At 47.1% G+C, this 17,771-nt stretch overlaps 1 protein-coding gene across 50 annotated transcripts in view; it reads right to left on the minus strand.

Annotated features, from left to right (window-relative positions):
• The window catches only part of dapk2b (death-associated protein kinase 2b), a 108,596-nt gene that overhangs the window by 20,208 nt on the left and 70,617 nt on the right, over positions 1-17,771 (minus strand). For all 50 annotated transcript variants that reach the window (XM_055910042.1, XM_055910035.1, XM_055910051.1 and 47 more), the window contains exon 4: positions 6,295-6,433. In XM_055910042.1, the coding sequence (XP_055766017.1) occupies positions 6,295-6,433 (139 nt within the window). The remainder of the gene's footprint in view (positions 1-6,294; positions 6,434-17,771) is intronic.

A 17,771-nucleotide genomic window follows, 5' to 3' on the forward strand; every position in this document is an offset into this window, starting at 1 on the left:
CTGTTGATAAACAGGGTCACCAGAACATTAGGTTCTACAGAGCCCCTGTTGATAAACAGGGTCACCAGAACATTAGGTACTACAGAGCCCCTGGGTCACCAGAACATTAGGTACTACAGAGCCCCTGGGTCACCAGAACATTAGGTTCTACAGAGACCCTGGGTCACCAGAACATTAGGTACTACAGAGCCCCTGTTGATAAACAGGGTCACCAGAACATTAGGTACTACAGAGCCCCTGTTGATAAACAGGGTCACCAGAACATTAGGTACTACAGAGCCCCTGTTGATAAACAGGGTCACCAGAACATTAGGTACTACAGAGCCCCTGGGTCACCAGAACATTAGGTTCTACAGAGCCCCTGTTGATAAACAGGGTCACCAGAACATTAGATACTACAGAGCCCCTGTTGATAAACAGGGTCACCAGAACATTAGGTACTACAGAGCCCCTGGGTCACCAGAACATTAGGTTCTACAGAGCCCCTGTTGATAAACAGGGTCCCCAGAACATTAGGTACTACAGAGCCCCTGTTGATAAACAGGGTCACCAGAACATTAGGTACTACAGAGCCCCTGTTGATAAACAGGGTCACCAGAACATTAGGTACTACAGAGCCCCTGTTGATAAACAGGGTCACCAGAACATTAGGTTCTACAGAGCCCCTGTTGATAAACAGGGTCACCAGAACATTAGGTACTACAGAGCCCCTGTTGATAAACAGGGTCACCAGAACATTAGGTACTACAGAGCCCCTGTTGATAAACAGGGTCACCAGAACATTAGGTACTACAGAGCCCCAGGGTCACCAGGACATTAGGTACTACAGAGCCCCTGTTGATAAACAGGGTCACCAGAACATTAGGTACTACAGAGCCCCTGGGTCACCAGAACATTAGGTACTACAGAGCCCCTGGGTCACCAGAACATTAGGTACTACAGAGCCCCTGTTGATAAACAGGGTCACCAGAACATTAGGTACTACAGAGCCCCTGTTGATAAACAGGGTCACCAGAACATTAGGTACTACAGAGCCCTGTTGATAAACAGGGTCACCAGAACATTAGGTACTACAGAGCCCCTGTTGATAAACAGGGTCACCAGAACATTAGGTACTACAGAGCCCCTGTTGATAAACAGGGTCACCAGAACATTAGGTACTACAGAGCCCCTGGGTCACCAGAACATTAGGTACTACAGAGCCCCTGGGTCACCAGAACATTAGGTACTACAGAGCCCCTGGGTCACCAGAACATTAGGTACTACAGAGCCCCTGTTGATAAACAGGGTCACCAGAACATTAGGTACTACAGAGCCCCTGGGTCACCAGAACATTAGGTTCTACAGAGCCCCTGGGTCACCAGAACATTAGGTACTACAGAGCCCCTGTTGATAAACAGGGTCACCAGAACATTAGGTTCTACAGAGCCCCTGGGTCACCAGAACATTAGGTACTACAGAGCCCCTGTTGATAAACAGGGTCACCAGAACATTAGGTACTACAGAGCCCCTGTTGATAAACAGGGTCACCAGAACATTAGGTACTACAGAGCCCCTGGGTCACCAGAACATTAGGTTCTACAGAGCCCCTGGGTCACCAGAACATTAGGTACTACAGAGCCCCTGTTGATAAACAGGGTCACCAGAACATTAGGTTCTACAGAGCCCCTGTTGATAAACAGGGTCACCAGAACATTAGGTACTACAGAGCCCCTGTTGATAAACAGGGTCACCAGAACATTAGGTACTACAGAGCCCCTGTTGATAAACAGGGTCACTAGTCAAGCAACATGAGATGTGCTTTGAATTACCTGATTTTAATTGTCCATCTTAGCGTCCGCATTAAAAGGAAGAACATTATATTGTGAACTGAGGTACAGTGAGTTCAAAGAATGATTATAGTTAACCCTTCGCTAAACCCTGACCGAGAATTTTGGGCAACCAATCGCAGCGCTCCAATGGATATCAACTGTCGTCGAGTCCGACACCTTTGACAGGCTTTTCTTTCAAACTCGTGAAAGCCAATGAGAGCCATGGCAAAACGGACAGTTTTCATCAAACGTAGCAAAAATGTTTAAAAAGCTAAATAAGCGTGAACTTGGGGTAGTTGCTACGGTGATTCCTGAAATTCACAGCCTGTTGGAGTATTTTTCAAATCTAAATTATACTTTTGTTATGTTGTTTGCTAGCTCAGATGGTTAGCTGGTGCTATCTCATTGACCACCAAACGTTGGCAACGGTAGCTAGCTAGCCAGTTGATATAACTTGTTTTCTCAAAATGTATGTTAGCTAGCTAAGTTAGCCATGTTATTAATACAAATACCGTCTGTTGAGGATGTCTGTCTGTCTGCTACAGGTCAGAGAGCACAGGGAGAATGTCTGTCTGTCTGCTACAGGTCAGGGAGCACAGGGAGATTGTCTGTCTGTCTGCTACAGGTCAGAGAGCACAGGGAGAATGTCTGTCTGTCTGCTATGGGTCAGAGAGCACAGGGAGAATGTCTGTCTGTCTGCTATGGGTCAGAGAGCACAGGGAGATTGTCTGTCTGTCTGCTATGGGTCAGAGAGCACAGGGAGAATGTCTGTCTGTCTGCTATGGGTCAGAGAGCACAGGGAGAATGTCTGTCTGTCTGCTACAGGTCAGGGAGCACAGGGAGATTGTCTGTCTGTCTGCTACAGGTCAGAGAGCACAGGGAGAATGTCTGTCTGTCTGCTATGGGTCAGAGAGCACAGGGAGAATGTCTGTCTGTCTGCTATGGGTCAGAGAGCACAGGGAGATTGTCTGTCTGTCTGCTATGGGTCAGAGAGCACAGGGAGATTGTCTGTCTGTCTGCTATGGGTCAGAGAGCACAGGGAGAATGTCTGTCTGTCTGCTACAGGTCAGGGAGCACAGGGAGATTGTCTGTCTGTCTGCTACAGGTCAGAGAGCACAGGGAGAATGTCTGTCTGTCTGCTATGGGTCAGAGAGCACAGGGAGAATGTCTGTCTGTCTGCTATGGGTCAGAGAGCACAGGGAGATTGTCTGTCTGTCTGCTATGGGTCAGAGAGCACAGGGAGAATGTCTGTCTGTCTGCTATGGGTCAGAGAGCACAGGGAGATTGTCTGTCTGTCTGCTATGGGTCAGAGAGCACAGGGAGAATGTCTGTCTGTCTGCTATGGGTCAGAGAGCACAGGGAGATTGTCTGTCTGTCTGCTATGGGTCAGAGAGCACAGGGAGAATGTCTGTCTGTCTGCTATGGGTCAGAGAGCACAGGGAGAATGTCTGTCTGTCTGCTACAGGTCAGAGAGCACAGGGAGAATGTCTGTCTGTCTGCTACGGGTCAGGGAGCACAGGGAGAATGTCTGTCTGTCTGCTATGGGTCAGAGAGCACAGGGAGAATGTCTGTCTGTCTGCTATGGGTCAGAGAGCACAGGGAGAATGTCTGTCTGTCTGCTACAGGTCAGGGAGCACAGGGAGAATGTCTGTCTGTCTGCTACAGGTCAGGGAGCACAGGGAGAATGTCTGTCTGTCTGCTACAGGTCAGGGAGCACAGGGAGAATGTCTGTCTGTCTGCTACAGGTCAGGGAGCACAGGGAGAATGTCTGTCTGTCTGCTACAGGTCAGAGAGCACAGGGAGAATGTCTGTCTGTCTGCTACAGGTCAGGGAGCACAGGGAGAATGTCTGTCTGTCTGCTACAGGTCAGAGAGCACAGGGAGAATGTCTGTCTGTCTGCTATGGGTCAGAGAGCACAGGGAGAATGTCTGTCTGTCTGCTATGGGTCAGAGAGCACAGGGAGATTGTCTGTCTGTCTGCTATGGGTCAGAGAGCACAGGGAGAATGTCTGTCTGTCTGCTACAGGTCAGGGAGCACAGGGAGAATGCCTGTCTGTCTGCTACAGGTCAGGGAGCACAGGGTGAATGTCTGTCTGTCTGCTACAGGTCAGAGAGCACAGGGAGAATGTCTGTCTGTCTGCTACAGGTCAGGGAGCACAGGGAGAATGTCTGTCTGTCTGCTACAGGTCAGAGAGCACAGGGAGAATGTCTGTCTGTCTGCTATGGGTCAGAGAGCACAGGGAGAATGTCTGTCTGTCTGCTATGGGTCAGAGAGCACAGGGAGATTGTCTGTCTGTCTGCTATGGGTCAGAGAGCACAGGGAGAATGTCTGTCTGTCTGCTACAGGTCAGGGAGCACAGGGTGAATGTCTGTCTGTCTGCTACAGGTCAGAGAGCACAGGGAGAATGTCTGTCTGTCTGCTATGGGTCAGGGAGCACAGGGAGAATGTCTGTCTGTCTGCTATGGGTCAGAAAGAATTGTAATTGTCCGTGACTGCCGGTCTCATGGTAATTGTCCGTGACTGCCGGTCTCACGGTAATTGTCCGTTAATGAACATTAACACGTTTAGCACCTCCAGGCCTCCATACAAGCCGTGATGCGCCCCTTGGCAACATCTACAAACAAAATAATAAGTCTAATAAATAAATGTAATATACTCCATCACAATAAATCCCTTATTTACTTCAGGCAGATCTAAAGAAACATCATGATATAATTCTTTATTCAGTTTACCTACAATATTAACTTATGCCACTGCCGAAACAATGTCTTAAAATATTTTAGAAAAAACAAATCAAATTTATTTGGAATCGTTTTTGCTTTGTCATGATGCTGTATTGTGTGTAGATTGATGAGGGATAAATAAAAATATATATATTTTCGAGGGCTGTAACGTAACAAAATGTGGAAAAAGTCAAGGGGTCTGAATACTTTCCGAATGCTCTGGATAACGGCACAATCACCATTTTAATTCAGGCTTTTTGGGCCTATGACCTGACCTATGACCTATGCAGAAGACCCACACGACATCTTAAATGCTTTGAATGAATCATCACCTTAGAAAGCGCTGTCCATTTCGTTATGTTTGGCTTTGAAACAAGATCCACAACGACCAGGTTCTCTGCGGAGTTTCAACCTGCTGTTGATCGATCACAGTCAGGTCCAAAAATGGAGCCTAACAGTGAGTTTTAAAAGATACTGTTTAGATTGATGTCAGAGTGATTAGGGGGACAATAGAGCACCAGGCCAGTACAGGATGGTTGTTAAAGAGGTGGGTAGTACCAATGCATCAGCCCTATTCATGTAAAGAGCACATAGTAGGAGATTACCATGACTCAACGTTCACGACCGACTGCGGTCACGACTCACGACTGACTGCGGTCACGACTCACGACCGACTGCGGTCACGACTCAAGACTTACTGCGGTCACGACTCACGACTGACTGCGGTCACGACTCAAGACTTACTGCGGTCACGACTCACGACCGACTGCGGTCACGACTCACGACTGACTGCGGTCACGACTCAAGACTTACTGCGGTCACGACTCACGACCGACTGCGGTCACGACTCACGACTGACTGCGGTCACGACTCACGACTGACTGCGGTCACGACTCAAGACTTACTGCGGTCACGACTCACGACTGACTGCGGTCACGACTCAAGACTGACTGCGGTCTCGACTCACGACTGACTGCGGTCACGACTCACGACTGACTGCGGTCTCGACTCACGACTGACTGCGGTCACGACTCAAGACTTACTGCGGTCACGACTCACGACTGACGGCGGTCACGACTCATCAGGCCCTACACCCAAACAAGGGCACTGCGTTCATCCACCTCTGGCCTGCTCGCCTCCCTACCACTGAGGAAGTACAGTTCCCGCTCAGCCCAGTCAAAACTGTTCGCTGCTCTGGCACCCCAATGGTGGAACAAACTCCCTCACGATGCCAGGACAGCGGAGTCAATCACCACCTTCCGGAGACACCTGAAACCCCACCTCTTCAAGGAATACCTAGGATAAAGCAATCCTTCTGCCCCCCCCCCCCCCCCCCTTAAAAGATCTAGATGCACTATTGTAAAGTGGCTGTTCCACTGGATGTCATAAGGTGAATGCACCAATTTGTAAGTCGCTCTGGATAAGAGCGTCTGCTAAATGACTTAAATGTAAATGTAATGTAAATGACTCACGACCGACTGCGGTCACGACTCACGACGTACTGCGGTCACGACTCACGACTTACTGCGGTCACGACTCAAGACTTACTGCGGTCACGACTCAAGACTTACTGCGGTCACGACTCACGACGTACTGCGGTCACGACTCACGACTGTCTGTGTGGTAGTACCGCCCTAATTTAGTGACACACTACACTGATGACAGCTCACCACAATCCTTGGAGGAACTATTTCCAACCAACAGCTTAACTTCATCACACACGTTCCATATCGCTAAAACGTCATGAGCATGTAAAGTACCTTGAGGTCAAAGTGTGCTATTCTCTTGCCGTGGAGGAACTGTACTCCGTTCAGGATCTGTTTGATGAACTGGGTAGCCTCCTCTTCGCTCAGAGACTCCTTCTGAGCCAGGAAGTCAAACAGCTCTCCTCCAGACACCCTGAAACACAAACACACACGTTTAGGGCTCTGACAGGCTGTCTGTCACCATGCCTTCTATAACACTTACTGACAGGCTGTCTGTCACCATGCCTTCTATAACACTTACTGACAGGCTGTCTGTCACTATGCCTTCTATAACACTTACTGACAGGCTGTCTGTCACTATGCCTTCTATAACACTTACTGACAGGCTGTCTGTCACACCATGCCTTCTATAACACTTACTGACAGGCTGTCTGTCACCATGCCTTCTATAACACTTACTGACAGGCTGTCTGTCACCATGCCTACTATAACACTTACTGACAGGCTGTCTGTCACTATGCCTTCTATAACACTTACTGACAGGCTGTCTGTCACACCATGCCTTCTATAACACTTACTGACAGGCTGTCTGTCACACCATGCCTTCTATAACACTTACTGACAGGCTGTCTGTCACCATGCCTTCTATAACACTTACTGACAGGCTGTCTGTCACTATGCCTTCTATAACACTTACTGACAGGCTGTCTGTCACACCATGCCTTCTATAACACTTACTGACAGGCTGTCTGTCACCATGCCTTCTATAACACTTACTGACAGGCTGTCTGTCACCATGCCTACTATAACACTTACTGACAGGCTGTCTGTCACTATGCCTTCTATAACACTTACTGACAGGCTGTCTGTCACACCATGCCTTCTATAACACTTACTGACAGGCTGTCTGTCACCATGCCTTCTATAACACTTACTGACAGGCTGTCTGTCACACCATGCCTTCAATAACACTTACTGATAGGCTGTCTGTCACCATGCCTTCTATAACACTTACTGACAGGCTGCCTGTCACCATGCCTTCTATAACACTTACTGACAGGCTGTCTGTCACCATGCCTTCTATAACACTTACTGACAGGCTGTCTGTCACCATGCCTTCTATAACACTTACTGACAGGCTGTCTGTCACCATGCCTTCTATAACACTTACTGACAGGCTGTCTGTCACCATGCCTTCTATAACACTTACTGACAGGCTGTCTGTCACACCATGCCTTCAATAACACTTACTGACAGGCTGTCTGTCACACCATGCCTTCTATAACACTTACTGACAGGCTGTCTGTCACCATGCCTTCTATAACACTTACTGACAGGCTGTCTGTCACCATGCCTTCTATAACACTTACTGACAGGCTGTCTGTCACCATGCCTTCTATAACACTTACTGACAGGCTGTCTGTCACCATGCCTTCTATAACACTTACTGACAGGCTGTCTGTCACCATGCCTTCTATAACACTTACTGACAGGCTGTCTGTCACACCATGCCTTCTATAACACTTACTGACAGGCTGTCTGTCACCATGCCTTCTATAACACTTACTGACAGGCTGTCTGTCACCCTGCCTTCTATAACACTTACTGACAGGCTGTCTGTCACCATGCCTTCTATAACACTTACTGACAGGCTGTCTGTCACCATGCCTTCTATAACACTTACTGACAGGCTGTCTGTCACCATGCCTTCTATAACACTTACTGACAGGCTGTCTGTCACCATGCCTTCTATAACACTTACTGACAGGCTGTCTGTCACCATGCCTTCTATAACACTTACTGACAGGCTGTCTGTCACACCATGCCTTCTATAACACTTACTGACAGGCTGTCTGTCACCATGCCTTCTATAACACTTACTGACAGGCTGTCTGTCACCCTGCCTTCTATAACACTTACTGACAGGCTGTCTGTCACCATGCCTTCTATAACACTTACTGACAGGCTGTCTGTCACCATGCCTTCTATAACACTTACTGACAGGCTGTCTGTCACCATGCCTTCTATAACACTTACTGACAGGCTGTCTGTCACCATGCCTTCTATAACACTTACTGACAGGCTGTCTGTCACCATGCCTTCTATAACACTTACTGACAGAATGTCTGTCACCATGCCTTCTATAACACTTACTGACAGGCTGTCTGTCACACCATGCCTTCTATAACACTTACTGACAGGCTGTCTGTCACACCATGCCTTCTATAACACTTACTGACAGGCTGTCTGTCACACCATGCCTTCTATAACACTTACTGACAGGCTGTCTGTCACACCATGCCTTCTATAACACTTACTGACAGGCTGTCTGTCACACCATGCCTTCTATAACACTTACTGACAGGCTGTCTGTCACCATGCCTTCTATAACACTTACTGACAGGCTGTCTGTCACCATGCCTTCTATAACACTTACTGACAGGCTGTCTGTCACACCATGCCTTCTATAACACTTACCAACAGGCTGTCTGTCACCATGCCTTCTATAACACTTACTGACAGGCTGTCTGTCACCATGCCTTCTATAACACTTACTGACAGGCTGTCTGTCACCATGCCTTCTATAACACTTACTGACAGGCTGTCTGTCACCATGCCTTCTATAACACTTACTGACAGGCTGTCTGTCACCATGCCTTCTATAACACTTACTGACAGGCTGTCTGTCACCATGCCTTCTGTAACACTTACTGACAGGCTGTCTGTCACACCATGCCTTCTATAACACTTACTGACAGGCTGTCTGTCACCATGCCTTCTATAACACTTACTGACAGGCTGTCTGTCACCATGTCTTCTATAACACTTACTGACAGGCTGCCTGTCACACCACGCCTTCTATAACACTTACTGACAGGCTGTCTGTCACACCACGCCTTCTATAACACTTACTGACAGGCTGCCTGTCACACCACGCCTTCTATAACACTTACTGACAGGCTGACTGTCACACCACGCCTTCTATAACACTTACTGACAGGCTGTCTGTCACCATGCCTTCTATAACACTTACTGAATGGCTGTCTGATACCACGCCTTCTATAACACTTACTGACAGGCTGTCTGTCACCATGCCTTCTATAACACTTACTGACAGGCTGTCTGTCACCATGCCTTCTATAACACTTACTGACAGGCTGTCTGTCACCATGCCTTCTATAACACTTACTGACAGGCTGTCTGTCACACCGTGCCTTCTATAACACTTACTGACAGGCTGTCTGTCACACCGTGCCTTCTATAACACTTACTGACAGGCTGTCTGTCACACCATGCCTTCTATAACACTTACTGACAGGCTGTCTGCCACTCCATGCCTTCTATAACACTTACTGACAGGCTGTCTGTCACCATGCCTTCTATAACACTTACTGACAGGCTGTCTGTCACACCATGCCTTCTATAACACTTACTGACATGCTGTCTGTCACACCATGCCTTCTATAACACTTACTGACAGGCTGTCTGTCACACCATGCCTACTATAACACTTACTGACAGGCTGTCTGTCACCATGCCTTCTATAACACTTACTGACAGGCTGTCTGTCACCATGCCTTCTATAACACTTACTGACAGGCTGTCTGTCACCATGCCTTCTATAACACTTACTGACAGGCTGTCTGTCACCATGCCTTCTATAACACTTACTGACAGGCTGTCTGTCACCATGTCTTCTATAACACTTACTGACAGGCTGCCTGTCACACCACGCCTTCTATAACACTTACTGACAGGCTGTCTGTCACCATGCCTTCTATAACACTTACTGACAGGCTGTCTGTCACCATGTCTTCTATAACACTTACTGACAGGCTGCCTGTCACACCACGCCTTCTATAACACTTACTGACAGGCTGTCTGTCACACCATGCCTTCAATAACACTTACTGACAGGCTGTCTGTCACTCCACGCCTTCTATAACACTTACTGACAGGCTGCCTGTCACACCACGCCTTCTATAACACTTACTGACAGGCTGACTGTCACACCATGCCTTCTATAACACTTACTGACAGGCTGTCTGTCACCATGCCTTCTATAACACTTACTGACAGGCTGTCTGTCACCATGTCTTCTATAACACTTACTGACAGGCTGTCTGTCACCATGCCTTCTATAACACTTACTGACAGGCTGTGTGTCACCATGCCTTCTATAACACTTATTGACAGGCTGTCTGTCACACCATGCCTACTATAACACTTACTGACAGGCTGTCTGTCACCATGCCTTCTATAACACTTACTGACAGGCTGTCTGTCACCATGCCTTCTATAACACTTACTGACAGGCTGTCTGTCACCATGCCTTCTATAACACTTACTGACAGGCTGTCTGTCACCATGCCTTCTATAACACTTACTGACAGGCTGTCTGTCACACCATGCCTTCTATAACACTTACTGACAGGCTGTCTGTCACACCATGCCTTCTATAACACTTACTGACAGGCTGTCTGTCACCATGCCTTCTATAACACTTACTGACAGGCTGTCTGTCACCATGCCTTCTATAACACTTACTGACAGGCTGTCTGTCACCATGCCTTCTATAACACTTACTGACAGGCTGTCTGTCACCATGCCTTCTATAACACTTACTGACAGGCTGTCTGTCACCATGCCTTCTATAACACTTACTGACAGGCTGTCTGTCACCATGCCTTCTATAACACTTACTGACAGGCTGTCTGTCACCATGCCTTCTATAACACTTACTGACAGGCTGTCTGTCACACTATGCCTTCTATAACACTTACTGACAGGCTGTCTGTCACACCATGCCTTCTATAACACTTACTGACAGGCTGTCTGTCACCATGTCTTCTATAACACTTACTGACAGGCTGTCTGTCACCATGTCTTCTATAACACTTACTGACAGGCTGTCTGCCACACCATGCCTTCTATAACACTTACTGACAGGCTGTCTGTCACCATGCCTTCTATAACACTTACTGAAAGGATGTCTGTGACCATGCCTTCTATAACACTTACTGACAGGCTGTCTGTCACCATGCCTTCTATAACACTTACTGACAGGCTGTCTGTCACCATGTCTTCTATAACACTTACTGACTGGCTGTCTGTCACCATGTCTTCTATAACACTTACTGACAGGCTGTCTGTCACCATGCCTTCTATAACACTTACTGACAGGCTGTCTGTCACCATGCCTTCTATAACACTTACTGACAGGCTGTCTGTCACCATGCCTTCTATAACACTTACTGACAGGCTGTCTGTCACCATGCATTCTATAACACTTACTGACAGGCTGTCTGTCACCATGCCTTCTATAACACTTACTGACAGGCTGTCTGTCACCATGCCTTCTATAACACTTACTGACAGGCTGTCTGTCACCATGCCTTCTATAACACTTACTGACAGGCTGTCTGTCACCATGCCTTCTATAACACTTACTGACAGAATGTCTGTCACCATGCCTTCTATAACACTTACTGACAGGCTGTCTGTCACACCATGCCTTCTATAACACTTACTGACAGGCTGTCTGTCACACCATGCCTTCTATAACACTTACTGACAGGCTGTCTGTCACACCATGCCTTCTATAACACTTACTGACAGGCTGTCTGTCACCATGCCTTCTATAACACTTACTGACAGGCTGTCTGTCACCATGCCTTCTATAACACTTACTGACAGGCTGTCTGTCACACCATGCCTTCTATAACACTTACCAACAGGCTGTCTGTCACCATGCCTTCTATAACACTTACTGACAGGCTGTCTGTCACCATGCCTTCTATAACACTTACTGACAGGCTGTCTGTCACCATGCCTTCTATAACACTTACTGACAGGCTGTCTGTCACCATGCCTTCTATAACACTTACTGACAGGCTGTCTGTCACCATGCCTTCTATAACACTTACTGACAGGCTGTCTGTCACCATGCCTTCTGTAACACTTACTGACAGGCTGTCTGTCACACCATGCCTTCTATAACACTTACTGACAGGCTGTCTGTCACCATGCCTTCTATAACACTTACTGACAGGCTGTCTGTCACCATGTCTTCTATAACACTTACTGACAGGCTGCCTGTCACACCACGCCTTCTATAACACTTACTGACAGGCTGTCTGTCACACCACGCCTTCTATAACACTTACTGACAGGCTGCCTGTCACACCACGCCTTCTATAACACTTACTGACAGGCTGACTGTCACACCACGCCTTCTATAACACTTACTGACAGGCTGTCTGTCACCATGCCTTCTATAACACTTACTGAATGGCTGTCTGATACCACGCCTTCTATAACACTTACTGACAGGCTGTCTGTCACCATGCCTTCTATAACACTTACTGACAGGCTGTCTGTCACCATGCCTTCTATAACACTTACTGACAGGCTGTCTGTCACCATGCCTTCTATAACACTTACTGACAGGCTGTCTGTCACACCGTGCCTTCTATAACACTTACTGACAGGCTGTCTGTCACACCGTGCCTTCTATAACACTTACTGACAGGCTGTCTGTCACACCATGCCTTCTATAACACTTACTGACAGGCTGTCTGCCACACCATGCCTTCTATAACACTTACTGACACGCTGTCTGTCACCATGCCTTCTATAACACTTACTGACAGGCTGTCTGTCACACCATGCCTTCTATAACACTTACTGACATGCTGTCTGTCACACCATGCCTTCTATAACACTTACTGACAGGCTGTCTGTCACACCATGCCTACTATAACACTTACTGACAGGCTGTCTGTCACCATGCCTTCTATAACACTTACTGACAGGCTGTCTGTCACCATGCCTTCTATAACACTTACTGACAGGCTGTCTGTCACCATGCCTTCTATAACACTTACTGACAGGCTGTCTGTCACCATGCCTTCTATAACACTTACTGACAGGCTGTCTGTCACCATGTCTTCTATAACACTTACTGACAGGCTGCCTGTCACACCACGCCTTCTATAACACTTACTGACAGGCTGTCTGTCACCATGCCTTCTATAACACTTACTGACAGGCTGTCTGTCACCATGTCTTCTATAACACTTACTGACAGGCTGCCTGTCACACCACGCCTTCTATAACACTTACTGACAGGCTGTCTGTCACACCATGCCTTCAATAACACTTACTGACAGGCTGTCTGTCACTCCACGCCTTCTATAACACTTACTGACAGGCTGCCTGTCACACCACGCCTTCTATAACACTTACTGACAGGCTGACTGTCACACCATGCCTTCTATAACACTTACTGACAGGCTGTCTGTCACCATGCCTTCTATAACACTTACTGACAGGCTGTCTGTCACCATGTCTTCTATAACACTTACTGACAGGCTGTCTGTCACCATGCCTTCTATAACACTTACTGACAGGCTGTGTGTCACCATGCCTTCTATAACACTTACTGACAGGCTGTCTGTCACACCATGCCTACTATAACACTTACTGACAGGCTGTCTGTCACCATGCCTTCTATAACACTTACTGACAGGCTGTCTGTCACCATGCCTTCTATAACACTTACTGACAGGCTGTCTGTCACCATGCCTTCTATAACACTTACTGACAGGCTGTCTGTCACCATGCCTTCTATAACACTTACTGACAGGCTGTCTGTCACACCATGCCTTCTATAACACTTACTGACAGGCTGTCTGTCACACCATGCCTTCTATAACACTTACTGACAGGCTGTCTGTCACCATGCCTTCTATAACACTTACTGACAGGCTGTCTGTCACCATGCCTTCTATAACACTTACTGACAGGCTGTCTGTCACCATGCCTTCTATAACACTTACTGACAGGCTGTCTGTCACCATGCCTTCTATAACACTTACTGACAGGCTGTCTGTCACCATGCCTTCTATAACACTTACTGACAGGCTGTCTGTCACCATGCCTTCTATAACACTTACTGACAGGCTGTCTGTCACCATGCCTTCTATAACACTTACTGACAGGCTGTCTGTCACACTATGCCTTCTATAACACTTACTGACAGGCTGTCTGTCACACCATGCCTTCTATAACACTTACTGACAGGCTGTCTGTCACCATGTCTTCTATAACACTTACTGACAGGCTGTCTGTCACCATGTCTTCTATAACACTTACTGACAGGCTGTCTGCCACACCATGCCTTCTATAACACTTACTGACAGGCTGTCTGTCACCATGCCTTCTATAACACTTACTGAAAGGATGTCTGTGACCATGCCTTCTATAACACTTACTGACAGGCTGTCTGTCACCATGCCTTCTATAACACTTACTGACAGGCTGTCTGTCACCATGTCTTCTATAACACTTACTGACTGGCTGTCTGTCACCATGTCTTCTATAACACTTACTGACAGGCTGTCTGTCACCATGCCTTCTATAACACTTACTGACAGGCTGTCTGTCACCATGCCTTCTATAACACTTACTGACAGGCTGTCTGTCACCATGCCTTCTATAACACTTACTGACAGGCTGTCTGTCACCATGCATTCTATAACACTTACTGACAGGCTGTCTGTCACCATGCCTTCTATAACACTTACTGACAGACTGTCTGTCACACCATGCCTTCTATAACATTTACTGACAGGCTGTCTGTCACACCATGCCTTCTATAACATTTACTGACAGGCTGTCTGTCACCATGCCTTCTATAACACTTACTGACAGGCTGTCTGTCACCATGTCTTCTATAACACTTACTGACAGGCTGTCTGTCACCATGCCTTCTATAACACTTACTGACAGGCTGTCTGTCACCATGCCATCTATAACACTTACTGACAGGCTGTCTGTCACCATGCCTTCTATAACACTTACTGACAGGCTGTCTGTCACCATGCCTTCTATAACACTTACTGACAGGCTGTCTGTCACCATGCCTTCTATAACACTTACTGACAGGCTGTCTGTCACCATGCCTTCTATAACACTTACTGACAGGCTGTCTGTCACACCATGCCTTCTATAACACTTACTGACAGGCTGTCTGTCACCATGCCTTCTATAACACTTACTGACAGGCTGTCTGTCACCATGCCTTCTATAACACTTACTGACAGGCTGTCTGTCACCATGCCTTCTATAACACTTACTGACAGGCTGTCTGTCACCATGCCTTCTATAACACTTACTGACAGGCTGTCTGTCACCATGCCTTCTATAACACTTACTGACAGGCTGTCTGTCACCATGCCTTCTATAACACTTACTGACAGGCTGTCTGTCACACCATGCCTTCTATAACACTTACTGACAGGCTGTCTGTCACCATGCCTTCTATAACACTTACTGACAGGCTGTCTGTCACCATGCCTTCTATAACACTTACTGACAGGCTGTCTGTCACCATGCCTTCTATAACACTTACTGACAGGCTGTCTGTCACCATGCCTTCTATAACACTTACTGACAGGCTGTCTGTCACACCATGCCTTCTATAACACTTACTGACAGGCTGTCTGTCACACCATGTCTTCTATAACACTTACTGACAGGCTGTCTGTCACCATGTCTTCTATAACACTTACTGACAGGCTGTCTGTCACACCATGCCTTCTATAACACTTACTGACAGGCTGTCTGTCACCATGTCTTCTATAACACTTACTGACAGGCTGTCTGTCACCATGTCTTCTATAACACTTACTGACAGGCTGTCTGCCACACCATGCCTTCTATAACACTTACTGACAGGCTGTCTGTCACACCATGCCTTCTATAACACTTACTGACAGGCTGTCTGTCACACCATGCCTTCTATAACACTTACTGACAGGCTGTCTGTCACCATGTCTTCTATAACACTTACTGACAGGCTGTCTGTCACCATGTCTTCTATAACACTTACTGACAGGCTGTCTGCCACACCATGCCTTCTATAACACTTACTGACAGGCTGTCTGTCACCATGCCTTCTATAACACTTACTGAAAGGATGTCTGTGACCATGCCTTCTATAACACTTACTGACAGGATGTCTGTCACCATGTCTTCTATAACACTTACTGACAGGCTGTCTGTCACCATGCCTTCTATAACATTTACTGACAGGCTGTCTGTCACCATGCCTTCTATAACACTTACTGAAAGGCTGTCTGTCACCATGCCTTCTATAACACTTACTGACAGGCTGTCTGTCACCATGCATTCTATAACACTTACTGACAGGCTGTCTGTCACCATGCCTTCTATAACACTTACTGACAGGCTGTCTGTCACCATGCATTCTATAACACTTACTGACAGGCTGTCTGTCACCATGCCTTCTATAACACTTACTGACAGGCTGTCTGTCACACCATGCCTTCTATAACATTTACTGACAGGCTGTCTGTCACCATGCCTTCTATAACACTTACTGACAGGCTGTCTGTCACCATGCCTTCTATAACACTTACTGACAGGCTGTCTGTCACCATGTCTTCTATAACACTTACTGACAGGCTGTCTGTCACCATGCCTTCTATAACACTTACTGACAGGCTGTCTGTCACCATGCCATCTATAACACTTACTGACAGGCTGTCTGTCACCATGCCTTCTATAACACTTACTGACAGGCTGTCTGTCACCATGCCTTCTATAACACTTACTGACAGGCTGTCTGTCACCATGCCTTCTATAACACTTACTGACAGGCTGTCTGTCACCATGCCTTCTATAACACTTACTGACAGGCTGTCTGTCACCATGCCTTCTATAACACTTACTGACAGGCTGTCTGTCACCATGCCTTCTATAACACTTACTGACAGGCTGTCTGTCACCATGCCTTCTATAACACTTACTGACAGGCTGTCTGTCACCATGCCTTCTATAACACTTACTGAAAGGATGTCTGTGACCATGCCTTCTATAACACTTACTGACAGGATGTCTGTCACCATGTCTTCTATAACACTTACTGACAGGCTGTCTGTCACCATGCCTTCTATAACACTTACTGAAAGGCTGTCTGTCACCATGCCTTCTATAACACTTACTGACAGGCTGTCTGTCACCATGCATTCTATAACACTTACTGACAGGCTGTCTGTCACCATGCCTTCTATAACACTTACTGACAGGCTGTCTGTCACCATGCATTCTATAACACTTACTGACAGGCTGTCTGTCACCATGCCTTCTATAACACTTACTGACAGGCTGTCTGTCACACCATGCCTTCTATAACATTTACTGACAGGCTGTCTGTCACCATGCCTTCTATAACACTTACTGACAGGCTGTCTGTCACCATGCCTTCTATAACACTTACTGACAGGCTGTCTGTCACCATGTCTTCTATAACACTTACTGACAGGCTGTCTGTCACCATGCCTTCTATAACACTTACTGACAGGCTGTCTGTCACCATGCCATCTATAACACTTACTGACAGGCTGTCTGTCACCATGCCTTCTATAACACTTACTGACAGGCTGTCTGTCACCATGCCTTCTATAACACTTACTGACAGGCTGTCTGTCACCATGCCTTCTATA

Source organism: Salvelinus fontinalis, unplaced genomic scaffold, assembly GCF_029448725.1.
Source record: "Salvelinus fontinalis isolate EN_2023a unplaced genomic scaffold, ASM2944872v1 scaffold_0001, whole genome shotgun sequence".
Classification (NCBI taxonomy): Eukaryota; Metazoa; Chordata; class Actinopteri; order Salmoniformes; family Salmonidae; genus Salvelinus; species Salvelinus fontinalis.